The 19,615-nt window shown below is 42.0% G+C and overlaps 1 protein-coding gene across 2 annotated transcripts in view; it reads left to right on the top strand.

Annotated features, from left to right (window-relative positions):
- Positions 1 to 19,615, top strand: part of itga7 (integrin, alpha 7) — a 38,436-nt gene that overhangs the window by 14,187 nt on the left and 4,634 nt on the right. The window contains exons 2-18 of one of the 2 annotated variants that reach the window (XM_079578866.1): positions 6,433 to 6,560; positions 7,208 to 7,287; positions 7,828 to 8,083; positions 10,613 to 10,720; positions 14,401 to 14,608; positions 14,850 to 15,046; positions 15,165 to 15,253; positions 15,327 to 15,454; positions 16,056 to 16,151; positions 16,295 to 16,356; positions 17,392 to 17,561; positions 17,643 to 17,792; positions 17,862 to 17,977; positions 18,082 to 18,268; positions 19,136 to 19,210; positions 19,317 to 19,396; positions 19,468 to 19,545. In XM_079578866.1, coding sequence (XP_079434992.1) covers positions 6,433 to 6,560; positions 7,208 to 7,287; positions 7,828 to 8,083; positions 10,613 to 10,720; positions 14,401 to 14,608; positions 14,850 to 15,046; positions 15,165 to 15,253; positions 15,327 to 15,454; positions 16,056 to 16,151; positions 16,295 to 16,356; positions 17,392 to 17,561; positions 17,643 to 17,792; positions 17,862 to 17,977; positions 18,082 to 18,268; positions 19,136 to 19,210; positions 19,317 to 19,396; positions 19,468 to 19,545 — 2,208 coding nt within the window. Of the gene's footprint in view, positions 1 to 6,432; positions 6,561 to 7,207; positions 7,288 to 7,827; positions 8,084 to 8,720; positions 8,853 to 10,612; positions 10,721 to 14,400; positions 14,609 to 14,849; positions 15,047 to 15,164; positions 15,254 to 15,326; positions 15,455 to 16,055; positions 16,152 to 16,294; positions 16,357 to 17,391; positions 17,562 to 17,642; positions 17,793 to 17,861; positions 17,978 to 18,081; positions 18,269 to 19,135; positions 19,211 to 19,316; positions 19,397 to 19,467; positions 19,546 to 19,615 lie in introns of both variants that reach the window. The other variant, XM_079578865.1, reaches the window with a different exon arrangement.

The raw sequence follows: 19,615 nt of genomic DNA, 5'->3' as shown, positions 1-19,615 counted from the left end.
AATTGTGAGAATAAATACTACGCTGACAGAAAAGACAAAGGGAGAGAGGGATATTGTACATCCAATTACACAATGGAGATAATTTTTTTCACTCAAACTTGGCAATAAATACTGTTTCAGTGGCGCTAGCCCGCAGTTAGCTTTGCCCCTTAGCCTGTTAGCTTCTTCGTCGTGATTCTGTTAGTGTGTATTGGGTCTCCGGATCGGAGTAGTGAAAGCTGCAAGTGTGGTTCTCCGGCCAGAGACACCAGGGGGAGATGAAAGACCTCCCAATCATCCCATTAACACTGGTATTACCCCCAGAAGGACTATGGAAAGGATTTATTAAGGTAAACAAGTTGCTTAGTACTGCTTTAAGAATGCAGGAAATCACCCAATGAGCTCAAATATGTGCTCAACGACTAATTACGGTGAAATTATTCTGATCATGAAAACATAAAAGCGGGGCTGTTTAAGAAGAAGAAATGGGTGTCTCAAATGTCTTGCTGTTTGTTTACTTTTTAAACAAACTTTTATTCTATGGCTAGTGTGGGTGGACTCTCTGCAGTAAAAATATATATATAAACGTACAGTAGGACAATCAGGATGTTCGATAACAATATCAAGTCACAGCGCCCCCTAGTGTGGCTTTAAAAAGCAATGTGACAACCAACCCGTGTGACTAACAGCCTATTGTCTCCCCAGAATTTGTCCTCTGTATTTGACCCATCCCTCTGTCCCGGTCTGTCCCGTGTGGAGCGATGGAATGTGATGATTGTGACTCAGTGGGAAACAAGTCTGAGCTCATAACTCAAGTATAACTCTGACAAATGGGCCGTGAGTCACTGATGACAATGTGGAGGGACATGTGCACCTGTTTGAGAGGACTGATATGTGGGCAGTGGGTGAAAGTGTGTTGCATTTTGGCATATGGACATAGAAACATGTATTTACTATTGGTCTGAGTTTAAATTACTGTTGAATAGACGCTCTGAAATACTGAGAAACATGACTTTGGTTTCTTTGACAATGGACTGAAATGCATCCATGGTTATTGGGGAAAATTGTGAAAGTGTAACACACAACTGTTCATATTAGTGACTTTTCTGTGCAGCCTCACGTGAAACCTGAGCAAAAGTCTCAAATCCTCTGAGACCCCCCACTGTCAGACCATGTCACCTGTCTGTGCTAATATGGGAGGGAACTTGACTGCATTGGGGAGCACTTGAACGCACCACAGAGCTTAAAGGAATGTAGATTTTATCACTTTGTTCAGGCCCTGCTTCTTCCTTTATCTCAGCTCCTGTTGGGCTTCTGGACCACCAGTGATGAGCAGCACCCATAGACTGGCTATAGACTCCCGAGATGTCATGTTTGGGTGGGTTTAAGTCATTAGAGGGCAAAAGAGCGCCGGGGAGATGTCCAGGGGCAAGCACTGGTTAAAGCCCTTCAAAAGAATTTGACCGAAGAGAGACAAGGGAGGAAATAGACGTGTGCAGCATGTCTGCTCTGTGGGTGGCTTTGGTAAAGATAGAATTGGTGTTTATTGTACACTAATGGGCTGCCACTGTGACAGGTTCAGTTCCAGTCTGTGCCTCTCTCCTTGACATCACTAACAACGTAGATAGCACTCCTGGTTGACTTGTAGTATACAAGTAGTAGGAAATAGAATTCTGTTGTAGCTTCTCTATCAAGTGACAAAATGCCACCCAATGCTATTTTGGATAATGTTTCAAATGCAAATGATGTCAGTTGTCAAATCACAAAGCTACTATTTGCTCATCTATTCACGTTTCTCACGTCTTTACTGTCACAGACACAAAATGCAGCGATGACTTAAAGCATTACGTCATACAACGTATGATTAGAAGCAGTCAACATGCAATACAAAAAGTCTTCTGCCGACTGAACGATGCCGTGTAAATGTCTGAAACTTTCATTGTGTGTGTGGAAGTGCTGCCTGGCAAAAAAAAAGCAATTTGATTTCATTTTGTATTTTTAATTTTTTTAGAGATAGATATTGATCAGTTTGTGCCTACTTTAATCTGTCTGTTATGGTGCTGACTGTCCTGTTACCATGGAGACGTGTTAATGAGCCAATAGAGCTTGGGAAAACCATTGAGATTCTTTCTGGCACATTCCTTATTAATGAACCAAAAGTGATTTTGAAATGTTAAATACGAAGATTATTGTTCACATAAAAAAGGATTTATACAGTGCAGTGTGTTGAATGACTTACCCTAACACAGGTTTTATCTCTACTTTTTATATTATATTGTTTAGCTAAGTCTATGGACAATGTTTGCTAGTACCATGGCAGATATCCGTGTCACGGCAATAATATAGATATGTCAAATTAACTATTGAGTTAACAGTTATATGACCTGAATTGAACTGAAATTGAGTCACGTTCAGTTTGGAAAGTCAATCACAAAAATGTGTCAAGCCAGAATTTCAGTAATGCTCTCAAGGGGAGTTTGGACAGTCAACTGGTTTATAAACATCATCTGGCCTGAGTTTTCAGCACCTGATCGTTTCTCTCGCTTGGATTCTTCTGACTAAGTTGAAATGAATCAGATCCAAATGAAAGGCTAGTGCATTTCGAGGGGGCTTGTTTCAAAAGTAACCATTTCCATTCCAATCTTTCGGCGCTATATCAGCTTGCCTGCATTGTATTTATAGGCAAAACACTTCTCACCCACAGACACGGCTAATTTAAGCATGAGACCAATAACATGGTATGGCTAGTGATGCATCATGGGAACTTCTCAACTTTGCTCGGCTATCACACACTTAGATTTAACTTTCGCTCATTGTAGCCGGAGTCTATCTATAGCTATTGTCTTCACTGCTCACTCTAGCCGGTGCCTGAGTGACAGTGTTGAGGGAAATGTGGGGAGTTTTTAAATAGCGTCCGAAGTCTGAATAGGGCAGTCCTAATAAGGCAGAGCCCAGTGACTCCCAAACCAAAAATATCAGGCTACACCTCTCTGAGAATAAAACGGTTCCTCTGCCAAGACGCGGAGGACAATGTTATAGCAACAGAGCAAGGAGCGAAGCCAAAGTACAGGAAGACTCCAAAATAGACAATTCAGATGAAATGGGAGCACATCGAACTTAAACTAAACGTCAAAGATATGTCAGGAAATCAACAATATACAGTGCCTCTCGTTAGTATTCATACACCTTGAACTTTTGCACATTTTGTCATGTTTACAACCCTAAACATAAAGATTTTATTTTGATTTTTTTACTGAACGTTCACACACAAGTAACAGACAACTGTGAAGTGAAAGCAAAATGATACATGATTCTGTTATTTTTCAAAAAATAGAAAAGTGAAAAGTGGGGCTTGCTTAACTATTCATACAGCATGAATTAATACTTTGTGGAACCCCATTTTGCTCTAATAACAGCGCAAATCCTTTGGGTTTGACTCTACAAGATTTGCACATGTAGAGACTGACATTTTAGCCCATTCCTCTTTAAAAAACAACTCCAGCTCTGTCACATTAGAAGGAGAGCGTTTGTGAACAGCAGTTTTCAGATTATTACACAGATTTTCAATAGGATTTAGGTCAGGACTTTGACTGGGCCATTCTAACACATTAATATGTTTTTATTGAACCATTCCATTGTAGATTTATCTTTGTGTTTAGGGTCATTGTCCTGCTGAAGGTGAATCTCCGCCCCAGCCTCAGTTCTCTTGTGACTCCAGCAGGTTTTCCTCCAAAATGTCTCTATATTTGGCTCCATCCATCTTCCCAACTATTCTTACAATCTCCCCAGTCCCCGCTGAGGAAAAGCAGCCCCACAGCATGATGCTCCCCCCCGTATATGTGACACTGGGGATGGTGCACTCAGGACGATGAGCAGTGTTAGGTTTGCTCCATACATAACGTTTTGCATTTGGGCCAAAAAGTTCAATTTTTGTCTCATCTGACCAAAGCTCCTTCTTCCACATGGAGCTGTGTCCTCCATATGACTTCTAGCAAACTTCAAACGGGATTTCTTATGGCCTCCTTTCCATAATGGCTTTCTTCTTCCACTCGTCCATGAAGGCCAGATTTGTGTAGATACGACTTATAGTTGTCCCATGCACAGATTCCCCCAGCTCAGCGGCAGGACTTCACAGCTCCTTCAGAGTTATCTTGGGGCACTTGGTTGTATTTCTGACCAGTGTCTCCTTGTTCGCTCTGATATTTTAGGTGAAGGACCACGCCTTGGTAAGTTGGCAGTGGTGCTTTACTCTTTCCATTTCTGAATGATGGATTGAACAGTTCTCCTGGAGATGTTCAAATCTTGGGAAATCTTTGTATAACTTAAGCCTGCTTTAAACTTCTCCACAGCTTTATCCCTGACCTCTCTGGTGCTCCTTGACCTTCATTATGCTGTTCAGTGACCAATACACTCCGACCACAGCTCTGAGGGCCTAAAACAGCGGTTCTCAACCTTTCGGAGCCGCGACCCCCATTATAACAGTTAATTAGGATCGTGACCCCCACCCGGGTCAGACCATGGGAAACACAGGGACATTAACCCCTTAACTCCCACCTGAACCGAGCACATTTTCTCCAGTTTGGCTTTACCCCCAGTCCAAAAGCTTCTGGGAAAAAGGTGAGAAAATAGCGACAGAACTGAGACGAAAACAATGATGGAAATGTGACGAAAAAGTGACGAAAAATTGATGAAAAAGTGGCAAAAATGTCACAAGAAATTGACAAGAAACGGACGAAAAAATGACAAAATGGGACAAAAATGTGATAAAAAATTGACAAAAAAATGAAAAAAATGAAAAAAAATAAATGTGACAAAAATGTGATAAAAAAATGACAAAAAAATTATGAAAAAGCTACAAAAATGAGTTGAATACCCAACAAAAAAATGATGGAAAACAAATCTGATGACGTGAGGAAAAAGATCCTCTCGGTTCAGGCGGGAGTTAAGAGGTTAAGCTATATAACTCTTAAAAAACAAAGAAAAAACAATGGCTAAAACAAAAATGAATTCAATTTAGAACAAATAATGGCACCCTGGTAAAATAGCATGTATGCTACGACGCCATAATAATAATATTAAAATACATATTTTATCTATATGCTCTGGCGACCCCCCAAATTTGTCTCGCGACCCCCTAGTGGGTCCCGACCCCCAGGTTGAGAAGCCCTGGCCTAAAAGAACAGCAGAAATTATACTGAGAGTAGATTACACACAGGTAGCCTCTATTTAACCGTTAGGCCAAGGAGTGAACATTCTGGAGTCATTAGGAATGTTTTAAAGGCAATTTAATGCACTCAGAAAATGCAGTACGAATACTTATGCAAGCCCCACTTTTCACTTTTCTATTTTTTGAAAAATAACGGAATCATGTATCATTTTGCTTTCACTTCACAGTTGTCTGTTACTTGTGTGTGAACGTTCAGTAAAAAAATCAAAATAAAATCTTTATGTTTAGGGTTGTAAACATGACAAAATGTGCAAAAGTTCAAGGTGTATGAATACTCACGAGAGGCACTGTATATACAATACATGCAAACCACTTAAGCACTTGTTGCTCAAATCCGTGCTTACAATTGCTGTTTCAACAATTTTCACTCACTTCCCTGTTGCCAGAGAAGAACAGACTAAATACAGGAGTTTTCAAGGCAAAAGTTCGGAACATAAAATATTGTTTTTTTCCCGAAAATATTATTGTTTTTTAAGGGAATTTTCAGGATTATCCAGAATGTTGTTGATATATATTTGTTTAATTCATGCAGTCCTTGTATTTGAAGTGTTTAACGGTGCTAGGCTAGTTCTAGGCTAGCGCATGTCTATGGTAACTAGTAGCCTGCGCTAAAAACCTCTTAAAAATCATGGGGTAGTCCTCCAAACGTTGCCATATCTGATTTGTAAAAAGCTCCTTTGTGAATTCCATGTGTAGTAATGCGGCCGCAGGTAAACAAACTACTGTAGATCCAGTAACCGAGCAGATCACTCCGCCACTGCATAGCTTACAACCAGGAAGCTGATGCTGCTCAAATATAAGTTCTTTTAAATACAAAATGGTTATATTTCAAAAATTATTCAGTCAACACAGACATTTGTATCAGTAGTCTGGTGTTATAAGTGATAGGCCTCAGGTGCACTGTGTTTGGGTCAGACTGTTTTTAATCCAGGCTACTAGTTACCATAGACATGCGCTAGCCTAGCACTAGCCTAGCACCACTAATATAAGGACGGCATGAATAAAAAAAGAAATTAAAAAAACTAGGAATAACTAGGAAATGAGGCCCTATATCAAAAATCCTGAAATAAATCAGTCTACACTTCAGTGTACGAGCGGCAAACGTTTTCCCTCATTCTCTGCTTACTGAACGGACTTCGCGCTCTACCGGAAGCGTTTAGATAAAGGAAAAGTGGGCGGGGCGGAATAAGGCGAATAAAGAAATATCCTCCTTTTTTCTTTTGCAGGATCCTTGTCGGGGCCCCGCAGGCTGCAGGGCAGGACGCGCTCTTGGGCACCAAACCCGGCGCTCTGTTCAAATGTCCCATCTCAGCGGAGGAGTACGACTGTGAACGAGTGGACATCGATGGAGACGGTAAGAACAATCATAATGATGACCAAGCCACACCTGTGCTCAAGCTTTCATTTTAGAATCAGAATCACAATAAGTTTTATTGCCACTGTTAGCAAACGTACATTCACAAATACTGCACCTGCATAAACTAATAAAATTAATGATAAGGGCATGCAAAACAATCAAATGAAATAGAATAAACAAGATAGAGTAAAATTAGCTAAACTCAAGATCTTACATCGAAAGATTTCAAGACATTTTTGGGCTCAGTATTTATCGTTTGCACATTTATGAACATTTTTTCTTTCCTCTTTGTAAAACTTTTAAACTGAAGTAAATTCAATTATATTTCATGTTTATTGATGCCAACTCGGTTATTTTAGGATATCATTAAGCACTTTTAGAACAAAGGTTTACTGTCACTGTTTTATGCTTTAGTGTCTGGCATCTTCAGAGTTAATGATATCGTTTATCACGATATTTTTCTGCCTCAGTATATAGAACTTCAAAATGATCCTTCTCTGAATACAAAATAAACGACCCACGTGTCCCTACATGCATGAACGGTGGATTTACAAGTGTACAAAAAGCTGCAAATAATATGCTAATATTATTATTTTATAACATAATAAAAGCTGAATTTATATGCTTTTTTCCCCGTTTCTCAGTGAGTCCAGACAAAGAAAGCAAAGACAACCAATGGCTTGGAGTCACCGTCAAGAGTCAAGGCATCGGAGGGAAAGTCGTGGTGAGTTCAGAACATCCACAACATACAGTTAAGGCACAAAACAGAACACTGACTAAAGGAAATATCTATATTGACTGATTTAAATAAGTGTGCGGCACTTTGATAACGTTTAGGCTAGTGCTAGGCTGGTGCATGTCTATGGTAGCTAACAGCCTGCATTAAAAACAGTCTGACCCAAGCACTGTGCAACTGAGGCAAATCACTTATAACACCAGACTACCCATATATATGTCTGTGTTGACTGAATATTTTTTTTAATAGTTAGGTTAGGTTGCAAGGTTTTTAATGCAGGCTACTAGTTATCATAGACATACGCTAGCCTAGCACTAGCCTACCACCACTAAACTCTTCAAATATAAGGACTGCATGAATAAAAAAATAAACAAAACAAAAATCTCCAGAAATCAACAACTGGACAACTAGGAAATAAGGCCCTGGGTCAAAAATCCTGAAATATCCCTTTAATGAATCACTTCTCCATCCATGAAACAAATCCAGCCTAACATTCTGAACTCCTTCCCCCGCCTAACCCATCTCCAGACCTGCGCTCACCTGTACGAGCTGCGGCTGCGTATGAGGGAGGCCTCGGAGACTCGGGACCCGATCGGCCGCTGCTACGTCCTGAGCGATGACCTCACGGAGCGGGACGATTTGGACGGAGGGGAGTGGAAGTTCTGCGAGGGGCGACCGCAGGGGCACGAGCAGTTCGGCTTCTGTCAGCAGGGCACATCCGTCAGCTTCACCCCGGACAACAACTACATCCTGTTCGGAGCGCCAGGGACCTACAACTGGAAAGGTAACGGCAGAGCTGCATCATGTGGAGTTATGGATGGATGGATAGAAAGCTCTTAGTAATTCATAACATAGCGGCGAGAAATGTCAGAATATATTGTTTCGAGAAGCATGGTGACTTACTGTAGATGTGCAATCAAAAAGACAAATTGATTTCTAAACCAATCTCGTAATTGGAAGCACAGTTATTGGCCGAGCCCTTCGTTAAAGAGAGCTCTGAGCCGGAGCTGCTGAAGAGAACAATTGATTAATATGTTGCTCAATACAATCCATACTATACTGTAGCTCATTGAATTTACTTTTACTTCAGAGATTCATGTTTGGTTGTAGAAGTATTGATAATCTACATTGGTAATTTATGGTTTTCAGAGTTTTAAATGGGTTTGAAAAGTAAAAATGAGATGAGAGTGGAAAAGGTGGGTACTATGATACTTGGCTTAGTACTTATTGTATGTTTGCTGGTAATATTATGAGCAGTACAGTAGCTCTAATTGAAAAAACTTACAAGCCTCTTTTTAATGTATGCAATTAGGTTTCTATCCTGTGTGTCCATATCTAACCTTCCTTTCATTAGCGAATAACGTGATGATTGTTGTCGCTGTCTGTTTTTTTTGCGGCGTACCCTCACTTTGCTCCCGCAGGCGAGATGCGGGTCCAGCTCATGAACCAGACTCTTTTGGACCTGGGTTTCTATGACGACGGTCCGTACGAGGTCGCCGATCAGAAACAGCTGAATGCGCAGCTGATCCCGGTGCCCTACCACAGTTACCTGGGTATAATCTAAAAAAAACATACCCCACCTCCTTCCCCCTCATGCACTGCTGAGAGGGACCAACAGGGCACAGACGGGACACCTTTACTGCCTCAGATTGTGTGGTGGAAGAGAATAAAACGTTTAGTTAAAAAAAGGACAAATCTTTACATACTCTATAATTAAAAAGCAAGACATCTCTACTTTGCAACTTTTGAAGTGAAAAAAAAGAATATCTTAATATTTGTGTATAATTGACTCAATTGTATAGTGACTCAGTGGTGTTATGGGTGCAGCATGGCACCTTTGCTTTCCCTCATAGTGGCCTTTATGACACTCCAGAATCAGTTGTTTTTATGGGTTCGTACCAGAAACTGACCAGAAACCCCAAAACAATTGATTCTGGAGCATCATAGACCCCACTGTGAGGGAAAACAAAGGTGCCATGCTGCACCCATAAAGCCACTGAGTCACTAAGAGGTCAATTATACACAAATATTATTATTTTTTTCCACTTAAAAAGGTGCATAGTGCATCTTTAAGATACTGGCTCACAACTTGTATGATTTGTTTTAGTAATGCATGAAAAAACACAACGTTTTGTTGTTGCAGGGACCCTCCTGCCTCTCTCCCGTTTGGGAATCTGGGCTTGTATCTGGATTATCCTGGGATAAGTCCCAGTCTGAGTCACAAAGCTCTAACTATGGCTCCACCCACCTCCGAAATACTTTCTCATGTCACTGTGGGCGGATGGTACTAATCTCTCGGCCTCAGAAAGAGTCATGATGCTTTCCTGGGTCAAGAATTTCCCCAAATTTAGCCTCAAGGAATAGTGACATCCATGCATTGGGGATATACAGTAGAGCTCTGCGTGTATTTGCAGTTCCAGTAAATGGCGGACTCATCTTTACTTGCACGACAGTTCAGAGTAGCATCATTTATTATGATAATATCTTTATACTCTCATCTATTGGAAGCTGTATAACTTCTCTGTCTGCAAATGATTTCAAGTAGCAGTGGGCTTATTTTGGAGCGATTTGTAAGCCTTTCATTTTTTTTATTTAAACTAAGGCTAGGTGCAATCAAATGCTGAAACACTCTAATGTGTTTAAATTGGCTTCTTTTCCTCATTCACTCGATGTTAAACAACTATTGTAGCCACAGCTGCCTTGGGGTAGAGTGGCAAAGTGGCTGAGGTGTCTTGCCCAAGAACTCACCATAGCCTCTGTCCACGAGAGTCGAGATTCGAACCATCGTCCAGTTACAAGACGACCGGCTCTACCATCTGAGCCCCTGTAGCAAGTTTTCAAAATGGCGCCCAAAACAAGATAAAGTCATGTGACCTTATGTGATGATAGGCTCATTTTGTTTTCAGTTCGCCTGTGTATATTATAATAATTCAAGCAAATTGGGCAGAACAATTACATCTAAAAAAGTTATTTACCAATGGGATTACGCAACCCATTTTTAAATAGATAAATATGATTTTATTCTCCACCAAGACCAGCAAATCCCCTCAAACCCATCAGTATATGGCCCTGTCTGAGCCCAAACGGTCTCTCTTCATTTTTCACACAGGAACAAAATCCACTGGGACTGCGCCACGACAACCGACCCAAAAAACTGCCACAAACCACAGCCGCTTGTCTCACCTGCACTCTCCCCTTTCTGTTTCTCTTTTCTTTATTTGCCCCCCACCATTTCATCACCCCATCACCCTCCCTGTCACCTGTCGCTCCCCTGTCCTCTCCTCTATCCTCTGTTGGGCCGCCCCGTGTTTAGGACTGTTGTTCATGGCTAGCCCGACTGAAGACGCTCTGCTGTACAAAACTCTGGAGCCCTCCAGCAGACCCACTCCGTTTGAAGACGTAGCCCATAATAGCTACTTAGGTTTGTAGGCGTGGGGTGCACATTTGTCTTTGTCTCATAATGTCCGTCCTGTCTTCCTTAGAACTAGTTCGAAATCCATGTGGGTCTATTTTTGCTGCTAAAGGTGCAACCATTCACCTGTTGGATTTTTAACAAGATGGCCGCCTCGTTCTGAAGCAGCACTTGTGTCATTCCTTCTTAGCCTGGCCAGTCAGACCCAGATTCACTTCAGAGTCGGACAATCAAGCCACAGAATTTTGAGTTCGGATTGTTGAGCAATATCACATGTGTATGATTTACATCCGACAAAGTTCATTTATTTGCAACATTTAGAGCTGCCTGTAGTGACTGGCACTTTTCACTTAACTGAGCACATTATCTCCAGTTTGGCTTTACCCAAATCAAAAGCTTCATTTGAAAGCTAAGACCTACAAAACTGATCAACATTTTTGAAGAGTTTTTGTAGTGTTTTTGTATTTTTTTTTGTCGTGTTTTTGTAGGTTTTTGGCATGTTTTTGTTGCTTTTCCGGCAGGTTTTGATCGATCTTTTGTAGCTTTTTAATCACTTTTTAGTCGTGTTTTTGTCACTTCTTTATTGTGTTACTGTTGCTTTATCGGTATGTTTCTGTCGCTATTTTGACGCTTTTAGATTTGGGTAATGCCGAACTGGGGGAAAAGTGCTTGGTTAAGATGTGGGTTAAGAGGTGAAGTCAATATGTGCATGCAAAAATAAAGTATTTCTATATCAAACCATAGTTAAAGGGACTATACGGAGTTTAAAAATGTTAAACCTAAGTATTTTCCTCCCCCTACATGTTCCAGCCATGTCCTCCTGTGTAGAATGAGCCCAGACCTGTTCACCACAACTGCCTCTAAAATCCTGCACTGTCACTCAAAAAGCTGTTAATTCGGGTCCAAAGTGCCGTCATGCACGAGCTCAATATAGAAGCTGCAGTTACGTGTACGACCTGAGGTGGCAGTAGTGAGTATAAAATGACTCACTTGCATCTAGCCCCTTTAAATTCATCAATTACATCAATTTAGTTGCCATTTTGAACAACACCCTGGTCTAAAAAACAAAACAAAAAAACAGTCTGGTCTGGCCAAGCTTTACTTTTCCAGATTGTCTTTTGTCTCTCTCCCGTCTCGTCTGTGACATGTGAGGAGCTCTGTCGGGTGATTTGTAGTGTCATTAACACTTAGTAATAGTCTTGTGTAGAGTTGGGCAGAGATGGGGCCATGTGACTGCTGTGCTCTAGCGCCTGTTGGATGCCTCTAAGGGGGTGCGGTGATTTCTGTTTTAACTCAGCGTGACCTGTAAGCTCTGCCATAGATCTCCCTTCATTCACACACAAGTCTATGAAGCCCGCCCTGCCCATACTGAGCCGTCTCCATGACAACACGACCTTTTAAGCTTCATCTTTTTAACACATGCCTCCATTGATCCTGAAGATACGCCACACCTGCATGCTGCCATACGCTGCTCTAAACCCTCAGACCGAGAAGCTGTTCTGTGTGGACAATATGCTGTGATATTAACAGATGTAAGCTAACTGACCTCGAAAACATGTCGAAATCATGGAAAACAATTGTGTTGCATTCAAGAGGGTAAAATCCATCGGCCAATGGTAAAGAAGATTGGTGCTGGAGTTTATACCGCTAGGAGAATGACATCACCCATTGCAGTGGTTTTACACTATACATGTCATTGTAATAATATGACATTTCCACCTAATTACACCATTAACCATCAATTACATAATAACAAATAATGTGTTATAGCTTTACAAGATTTTTTTCTTGCACCAAAGTTAGCACAGTTGCAGTTAAACTGTGTGAAAGCCCCCTCATGCTGATGTATAAACTATAAACTATAATTTACTTGCTTTGGTGAAAACAGCATTCATCTTTATTATCTCGGTTTGGCTCACAGTGCCAACAATAGAAACCTTATAAACAACTCAGAGTCCAAGTGAATGGAAAGCTTTTTTTTTTTCTTTCCCCACACCTTCATAAAGCTGAGCAAACCCACCCACTCACCCCTCCAATAAAATGTGGCGGCATTAACCTTATGTATGACCTTGAGAACGGCTTCAGTGTGAATAGCTTTGTGGAAAAAGTAGCACCCTGTCCCCATTTAACACCTTTTTATGGACACTTTTTATTTTCCTTTTTGCACCGTCGCATACCACACCTGTCGCCCTGGAGCTGCTCACTGTTTGTCCATAGATGTGTGTCTTGTCTTGTTTTTTTGCATGTTTGCTCAGAACTAACAAATAGAACAGATATGTCTGCATGCTTTGAAGCTAATGCATGTCAGGACTTAAATGTTATGTGTGAAATGTTTTTGTAGCTCGGTATAAAATGCATTGAAGTACTTGATGTAGTATGTTTACATGCAGGATATAGACACTTTTTAAATATTGCTTTAGTCTCTACAGGCTAGATTAAATAATATGTGGAATTTACAGGGCTCAAGCTGACTTAGTAATAGTAATAATTCTAGATGGATTTTTCAATTGTTGCTAATGTTGTGTTTAGCTCTTATACTATGATCAAATATGTTAGCCTAATCCTTAAGCATTTAGGCCAGCACTACAGGCTATAAGACAGTTCAACGGTGCTGTAGGGAAATGTGTCTCCCTTCTTGAGTCCCTAATACGCATGTTTTTAGTTAAGTTTAAGACTAATTCAATTTGGTATTTTTAATCAATCTACAAGCAGGCACTCTTAGCCCTGCCTGTAAACGCACTGACCGTCTAAAAGCCTCCCTCTGCGGCTTCACCTGATTAAAATGCACATTCCTCTGGACACAAACATTTCTCTTTGCAGCCTCCCACAAAAGGAGGACCTGGCTCGGGCCATAAATTAAATGAATGTCCAGCAGCTTTGTTTACATATTACACACACGCCAAAGATACACAGTAGGTAAGCGTCGGCAAAGTCCAATATGTCTCTGTTTATAAGTCAAGCACCGTTTTAGAGAATATTTAACCTTTTGCCTTGATTGAGCAAGAACAAGCCAGAATCAAAGATAGATCAGGACTAAAACTGTATCAACAGGGTTTAGTCATGTCCAAAACAAAACATAGCTCTGGTATTAAACGTGAAAAAACAAATGAGGGACTAAATTTAGTACATATGCGGCATAACTCAAATAAAACCAGGACCAATTCCAATTCCACATTTTTTAAAGTTTGGCGTTATTTTATGAGTGTACATAAATTGAACTTGTTATTATCCCTCAACATACTGTGGCCAATCGTATTCCAGGGGTGGCTTGTGTCCCCCCTGGCCACCCCTAGATGCGGCCCTGCATAGAGAGGAGTACAAACTACTGTAGAAGCTAAAGACTGTCTAACCGGGTGCTATATCTGTATTATGGCTAAACCAGTTCAAAGCACTATGAGAACCGCTGCAATTGAATTACAACCTGCTGCCTGTTCCCACAAAGATATATCCCCTGGAGCCACATTTCAGTACACACAACATTTAGCCAAATCATGACTTTGGCACAAAATCAATACCCACTTAGAGCACACATTTCATCAGTAACAAGAAGCGGGAGGCTGTTAGCTTATGGAAAAAGATGCTACGCTAAAGGTTAACGTCACCTCTAACCTTTGATCCCCCCCCCCTCTCCCTAACCCCCCCACCCTATTCCCGTCAATGTCGTCGTTCTCGATATGAAACATCCGCAGGTTTCTCAGTGGATTCGGCGATGGGAATTATGGCCCGTGGGGAGCTGACATTTGTGGCCGGCGCTCCCAGGGCCAACCACACGGGGGCGGTAGTGCTGCTGAAGAAGGATAATGTCTACAGGCTGGTGCCGCAGCACATATTCTGGGGGGAGGAGCTGGCATCTTCGTTCGGGTACTCGGTGGCGACGGCGGATCTGAACAAAGATGGGTGAGAACCAAAGATGTTGAAAATTCTCAACCCCACAAAGTTGTATTACACTTAACACGAAACCTGGTGGAGAATGTGAACAGGTAACTGGTTCCTTGATGTAAAGCGCTTTGAGTGCCTAAAGCAGGCCAAAAGGCGCACCTTCATTTTGAGCAACTATATGAACACTGAAGATGAATATACTGCTTGAAATGACATCCTGCCCTGGTGTAATCCCTTGCTTTCCACTCTCCTCTCTCAGCTGGACAGACCTGATTGTCGGAGCTCCCAATTTCTTTGACCGTAAGGCCGAAATCGGAGGCGCCGTTTACGTTTACCTGAACCCCTTCGGGCACTGGGACGACCACTCGCGCCCCATAAGACTCAACGGGACGTACGACTCCATGTTTGGCATGACAGTGAGCAACATCGGAGACCTGGACCAAGATGGATATGGAGGTAAAGTCATCCCCTTCTCTCATTGTTCCCCCCCGCCCAACAGAAAACATGGGAACTTTACCCACCTTTGTGAGTCAAAACAATGTGGATTTTGCACTTAGTTATTGTTCACTTTCAGACATCGCTGTGGGAGCTCCATTTGACGGGGATGGAAAGGTGTTCATCTACAGGGGCTCGGATTCTGGGATTGAAACTAAACCTGCTCAAGTGAGTACCACAGTTGTTATTATTTAGAACTTTAAGGCTACGTTCACTGACCACATTTGCTGCTTCTCTGTAGGTGCTGGACGGTAGTGACTTTGGCGTGAGGCGTTTTGGATACTCCATCTCCGGAGGTTTGGACATAGACAGTAACCACTATCCGGATTTAGCTGTGGGGTCTCTGAATGACTCTGTGGTCCTCTTCAGGTGAGAAAACAAGTCTACACCAACAAGGACTTGTTTCAAAGAGACTCGGACTTTGTTTTTGGGAAGATATTTCAGGCATGTTTTTACCTTTATTGGACAATGAGAGGACAGGAATGTGAGCTAGACGGGGGATCACATATCAAACGTGGTATGCGCTGAACTCAAAATATTTCTGCATACCTTTGCATTACATTTATTTGAATATATTGCATTTAATTCCATTCCTTAATATTTTTAGTCAGACAGTTGGCTTGAATAACCATTAAAGTGATGATAGATGGTATGTCAGATTGCAAAATGATGAGAGAGACAGTGAAAGTTCAAAAGGGATGCTTTAGTAGAGTGCTTTAAACCAGTGACCCTTTTCATCTTGCCCCTTGAGTCTTTTCCACTCAACGAACCCCTAAACTCTGAGGGGCAGCCAATTACTGAGAACATTTTCTGCTAAATTCAGATTTACTTGAATATAGTTTTGTATTTAGTTTTTGTATTGTGTTCAAAATAAAGCAAAAACCATCTGAATTCAAACCTTTTCAAATCATGATTGAAAAGACCCTCTGCTTTAAATTGTACACTACATTCAGATTCTATTTGATTGAAGGTCTTGTCCAGTCATTCATGTGGCCAGAGAACTCTCCATTGACCCTCCGCACATCGACTTGGGTCATCACAACTGCAAGGGTCGAGAGGGCGTGTGGTAAGACAACCTAGTTTATGACATCAAACTGTATTTTAAACCTGTCCAAACATTTATTACACAAGCTGAAGTGTCATTGTAGTACTTTTTATAACCCGCTAAGAAAACACAGACACTACTTTCAATCAGTTCTTTTTTCCCAGTGTGGACGTCAAGGCCTGTTTCCTGTTCACAGCTTACCCAGACCACTACCACCCACACATCAGTAAGTCTCCAAAGTTTATTTGTGGAACACCAACACAGAGCTGGCCAGGCTGCTTACAAACAGATATAACAGAGCAGAGTTTTACTAGTAAAAATACAAATGAAATCAAAAACAGAGATTGATTGAACAAATCTATTATCCCTGTTGATTTCACATGACCCTCTCAGAGGCAGGAGCGTTCTATTTAAAGACGGTAACCTCAGCCCTGTCTCATGTTGAACATCATTATCATAAAGTAGCAGCGCTCCCTGTAGCCCTGAGGTTTAATGTATGACCTGTATGTTGGTCGATGAGAGATCGACTGCTCCTAAAGTTAGACTGAATCCTGTTTTGTCTTGCAGCCTTAAATAGTGTGTTCAGAGTATGAAATACTGAAAAATATGCAAAGGAATAAACAAATTCTGTATTAATTTTGCTCCTCCTGGAACCGGCACCTTAACGTGGTGGAGATGTTTGAGCACCCGAATGATCCTGGAGCTCTGTTGTCGGGGGCTTCGTGCCCCTGGTAGGGTCTCCCATGGCAAACAGGTCCTAGGTGACGGGTCAGACACAGAGCGGTTCAGAAGCCCCTTATGAGAGACCAACAGGCCTGGTTAGAACCATGAGGCCGTCCTTCTGTGGACCCACCACCTGCAGGAGGAGCCATAGGGGCTGGTGCAATGGGATTTGGGCAGCTCCAACAGCTGGCCCCACGACCCGGCAACAGAAAAGTGGAAGAAAATGGATGGATGGTGTATTCATTTTGTTCAGCATGTGATAGCTATCTGGCAAGTCAAGGCAAGTTTGTTTGTACAGCACAATTTGATGTGGAATGGTATATAACAAATGCTGCTTTAAATTTAGCTCAGATGGAAGGGACAATTTGTAAACATCCCTCCCTGTTGGTGCGGAGGTTATGCAGATGATATTCCCGCATAGCAACAGAAGCTGAATGAGTTAAATTGATTTTTTTTTAACATAAATGTGCTATTACAATGAGACAATAAAAGTGCATGGATTGATTGGCTATCATTGGCTCCATATTCTCACCCCTAGCGCTGGTAGTGAAGTTCGAGGCCGACACGGAGCGCAGGAAGTTGGGTCTCCCGCACAGAGTGAACTTCCTGGGTCGGAGTTCACTGAAGGCAGAATACACTCAGACCGAAGAGGTGGAGATGCACAGACAGCTCCAACATGTGTGCACCACCGCCACCTTCCAGCTCAAAGTCAGTGACCCGATTATGTACATGCTCGTGTTGAGACCAGGGCTGAGCTTTGTTAGAAGTGTATTTTTGTATTGTTTTCAGGAGAACATTCGAGACAAGCTGCGCCCGATCTCGTTGGCGGTCACTCACACTATTAAACCTGTCCCACCGAGGCATGACCCTAAGAACAAGAAACTGGACAGACTGCCCCCTGTGCTGAGCCTGTCCCCCTCCAACACTCTGCACTCTGAAGTAAGGAGCGAAAATGCTTTAAAGCACCATTACACAATACGACTGTAACTCGTCTCTCGTCTTCTGAAGATAAACTTCCTACGTGAAGGCTGTGGCAGTGACAAGATCTGCCAGAGCAACCTGAGGCTCAGCTACCAGTTTGGAACACGCTCTCCGACATCCGACCTCTTGACCCCTCTGCCACGGTCAGTCGCCATGGATACAAAATACTTTCCTCTGCCTGCCCCTTCAGCAGCTCTGAGAATAACAGTGCAGTGTCAGACCTTGATTTGTGTATGTTTGGCCGCAGAGATGAGGATGACTTGCAGGTCTTCTCGTTGTCGGACCAGCGCGTGGTGGTGCTGGAGATCACCGTGACGAACTCTCCCTCCGACCCCCTGAACCCCGAAGAGGACGGGGACGACGCTCACGCTGCTCAGCTCCTCATTACGCTCCCAAACACTCTGTCCTACGCTGGCTCCAGGTTCCCACCACAGGTATGGCCCAGGGTACCAGGGTGAGGAGATGATTCTTCATCATCTCCGTCACCATCTGCATTATCGCTTCTTCTACTTCCTCTTCTACTTCCTCTTCTTCCTCTTCTTCTCTCTCCTTCTTCCTCTTCTCCTTCTTTTTCTTCTCTGTCCTTCTTCTCTCTTCTTCTGTCTTTTTCTTCTTCTTGTTCTTCTTCTTCACTTCTTTTTCTTCCTCTTCTTCTTCCTCTTCTTCCCTTCTTCTTCTACTTCTTCTTCCTCTTCGTCTCTCTTCTTTTCTATTCTTCCCTTTATCTTCTTCTCTCTTCTTCTCCTTTTCTATTCTTTCCCTTTTCTTCTTCTCTCTCTTCATCTTCCTCCCTTCTTCTCCTTTTTCTCTCTTCTTTTTTTCTTTTCTTCACATCTTCTTCCTCTTCATCTTTTTCTCCATCTTCTTCCCTTCTTCTACTACTTCTCCTCCTCCTTTCTTCATTCTTCACTTCTTCTCTCTTCTCCTTCTTTTTCCTCTTCTTCTCCTTCTTCCTCTTCTTCTTCTCTCTTCTACTTCCTCTTTTTCTTCTTCTTTTTCTTCTTCATTTAGTTTCATGATGGGTGGCGTTTAAGGGAGTCTGAATTGTGATCCAAATTGTAGGAGAATCATGAATGATATGAATTGTTTGCCAGATCGATCGGCCAGTGTTTGCTGAACATTCTGCCTATTATCGAAAGGCTCGAAATAAAAAAACATTTCTACAATTTGATAACTTCTACAAAGTTCTTTGGTTTAACTTTTTTTTTTCTTGAAACATGTTTTTTCTTCTTCTTGAAACTTAACAATATTACATCAGTTGACTGACATTTTGTTCTCTGCCTGTGTTGTGTCTATGCTAGATAAGATGCCAGGCAAACCAGAACGGCTCTCAAGTGGAGTGTGACCTCGGTAACCCAGTCAAAAGAGACAGCAAGGTGAGAAGTGAATGATTGTTTTGTACACAATCATTTCCCATCAACCACTGACGACTTTCAAATAGTTTGCATCTATTCACAATCCTTTTTTTTTCTTTCTTGACAGCTCACATTCTCCATCAGTTTGAGCACAGCGGACATCACAATCGAGACCACGGAGCTGACTGCAGATCTGCTGCTTTCCACGTAAGCCATGATTAAAGGAGAAAAAGGGGGGAAAAAGTTGTTTACCAGTTTCTGTGTTGCCTTGTCCGCAGCATCAGTGAGCAGTCTGACCTGGCTACAGTCACTGCTATTGCCAAGGTGGTGATAGAGCTCCCCCTGTCTGTCATCGGGTGAGTGGCAGCGCCTTGTATGTTTACATTAATGCTATAAATGTACCAATACAGCTTCATTACATTATGT

This window comes from Gobius niger (assembly GCF_951799975.1).
Source record: "Gobius niger genome assembly, chromosome: 20".
NCBI lineage: Eukaryota > Metazoa > Chordata > Actinopteri > Gobiiformes > Gobiidae > Gobius > Gobius niger.
This window is presented reverse-complemented; position numbering and strand designations above follow the sequence as displayed.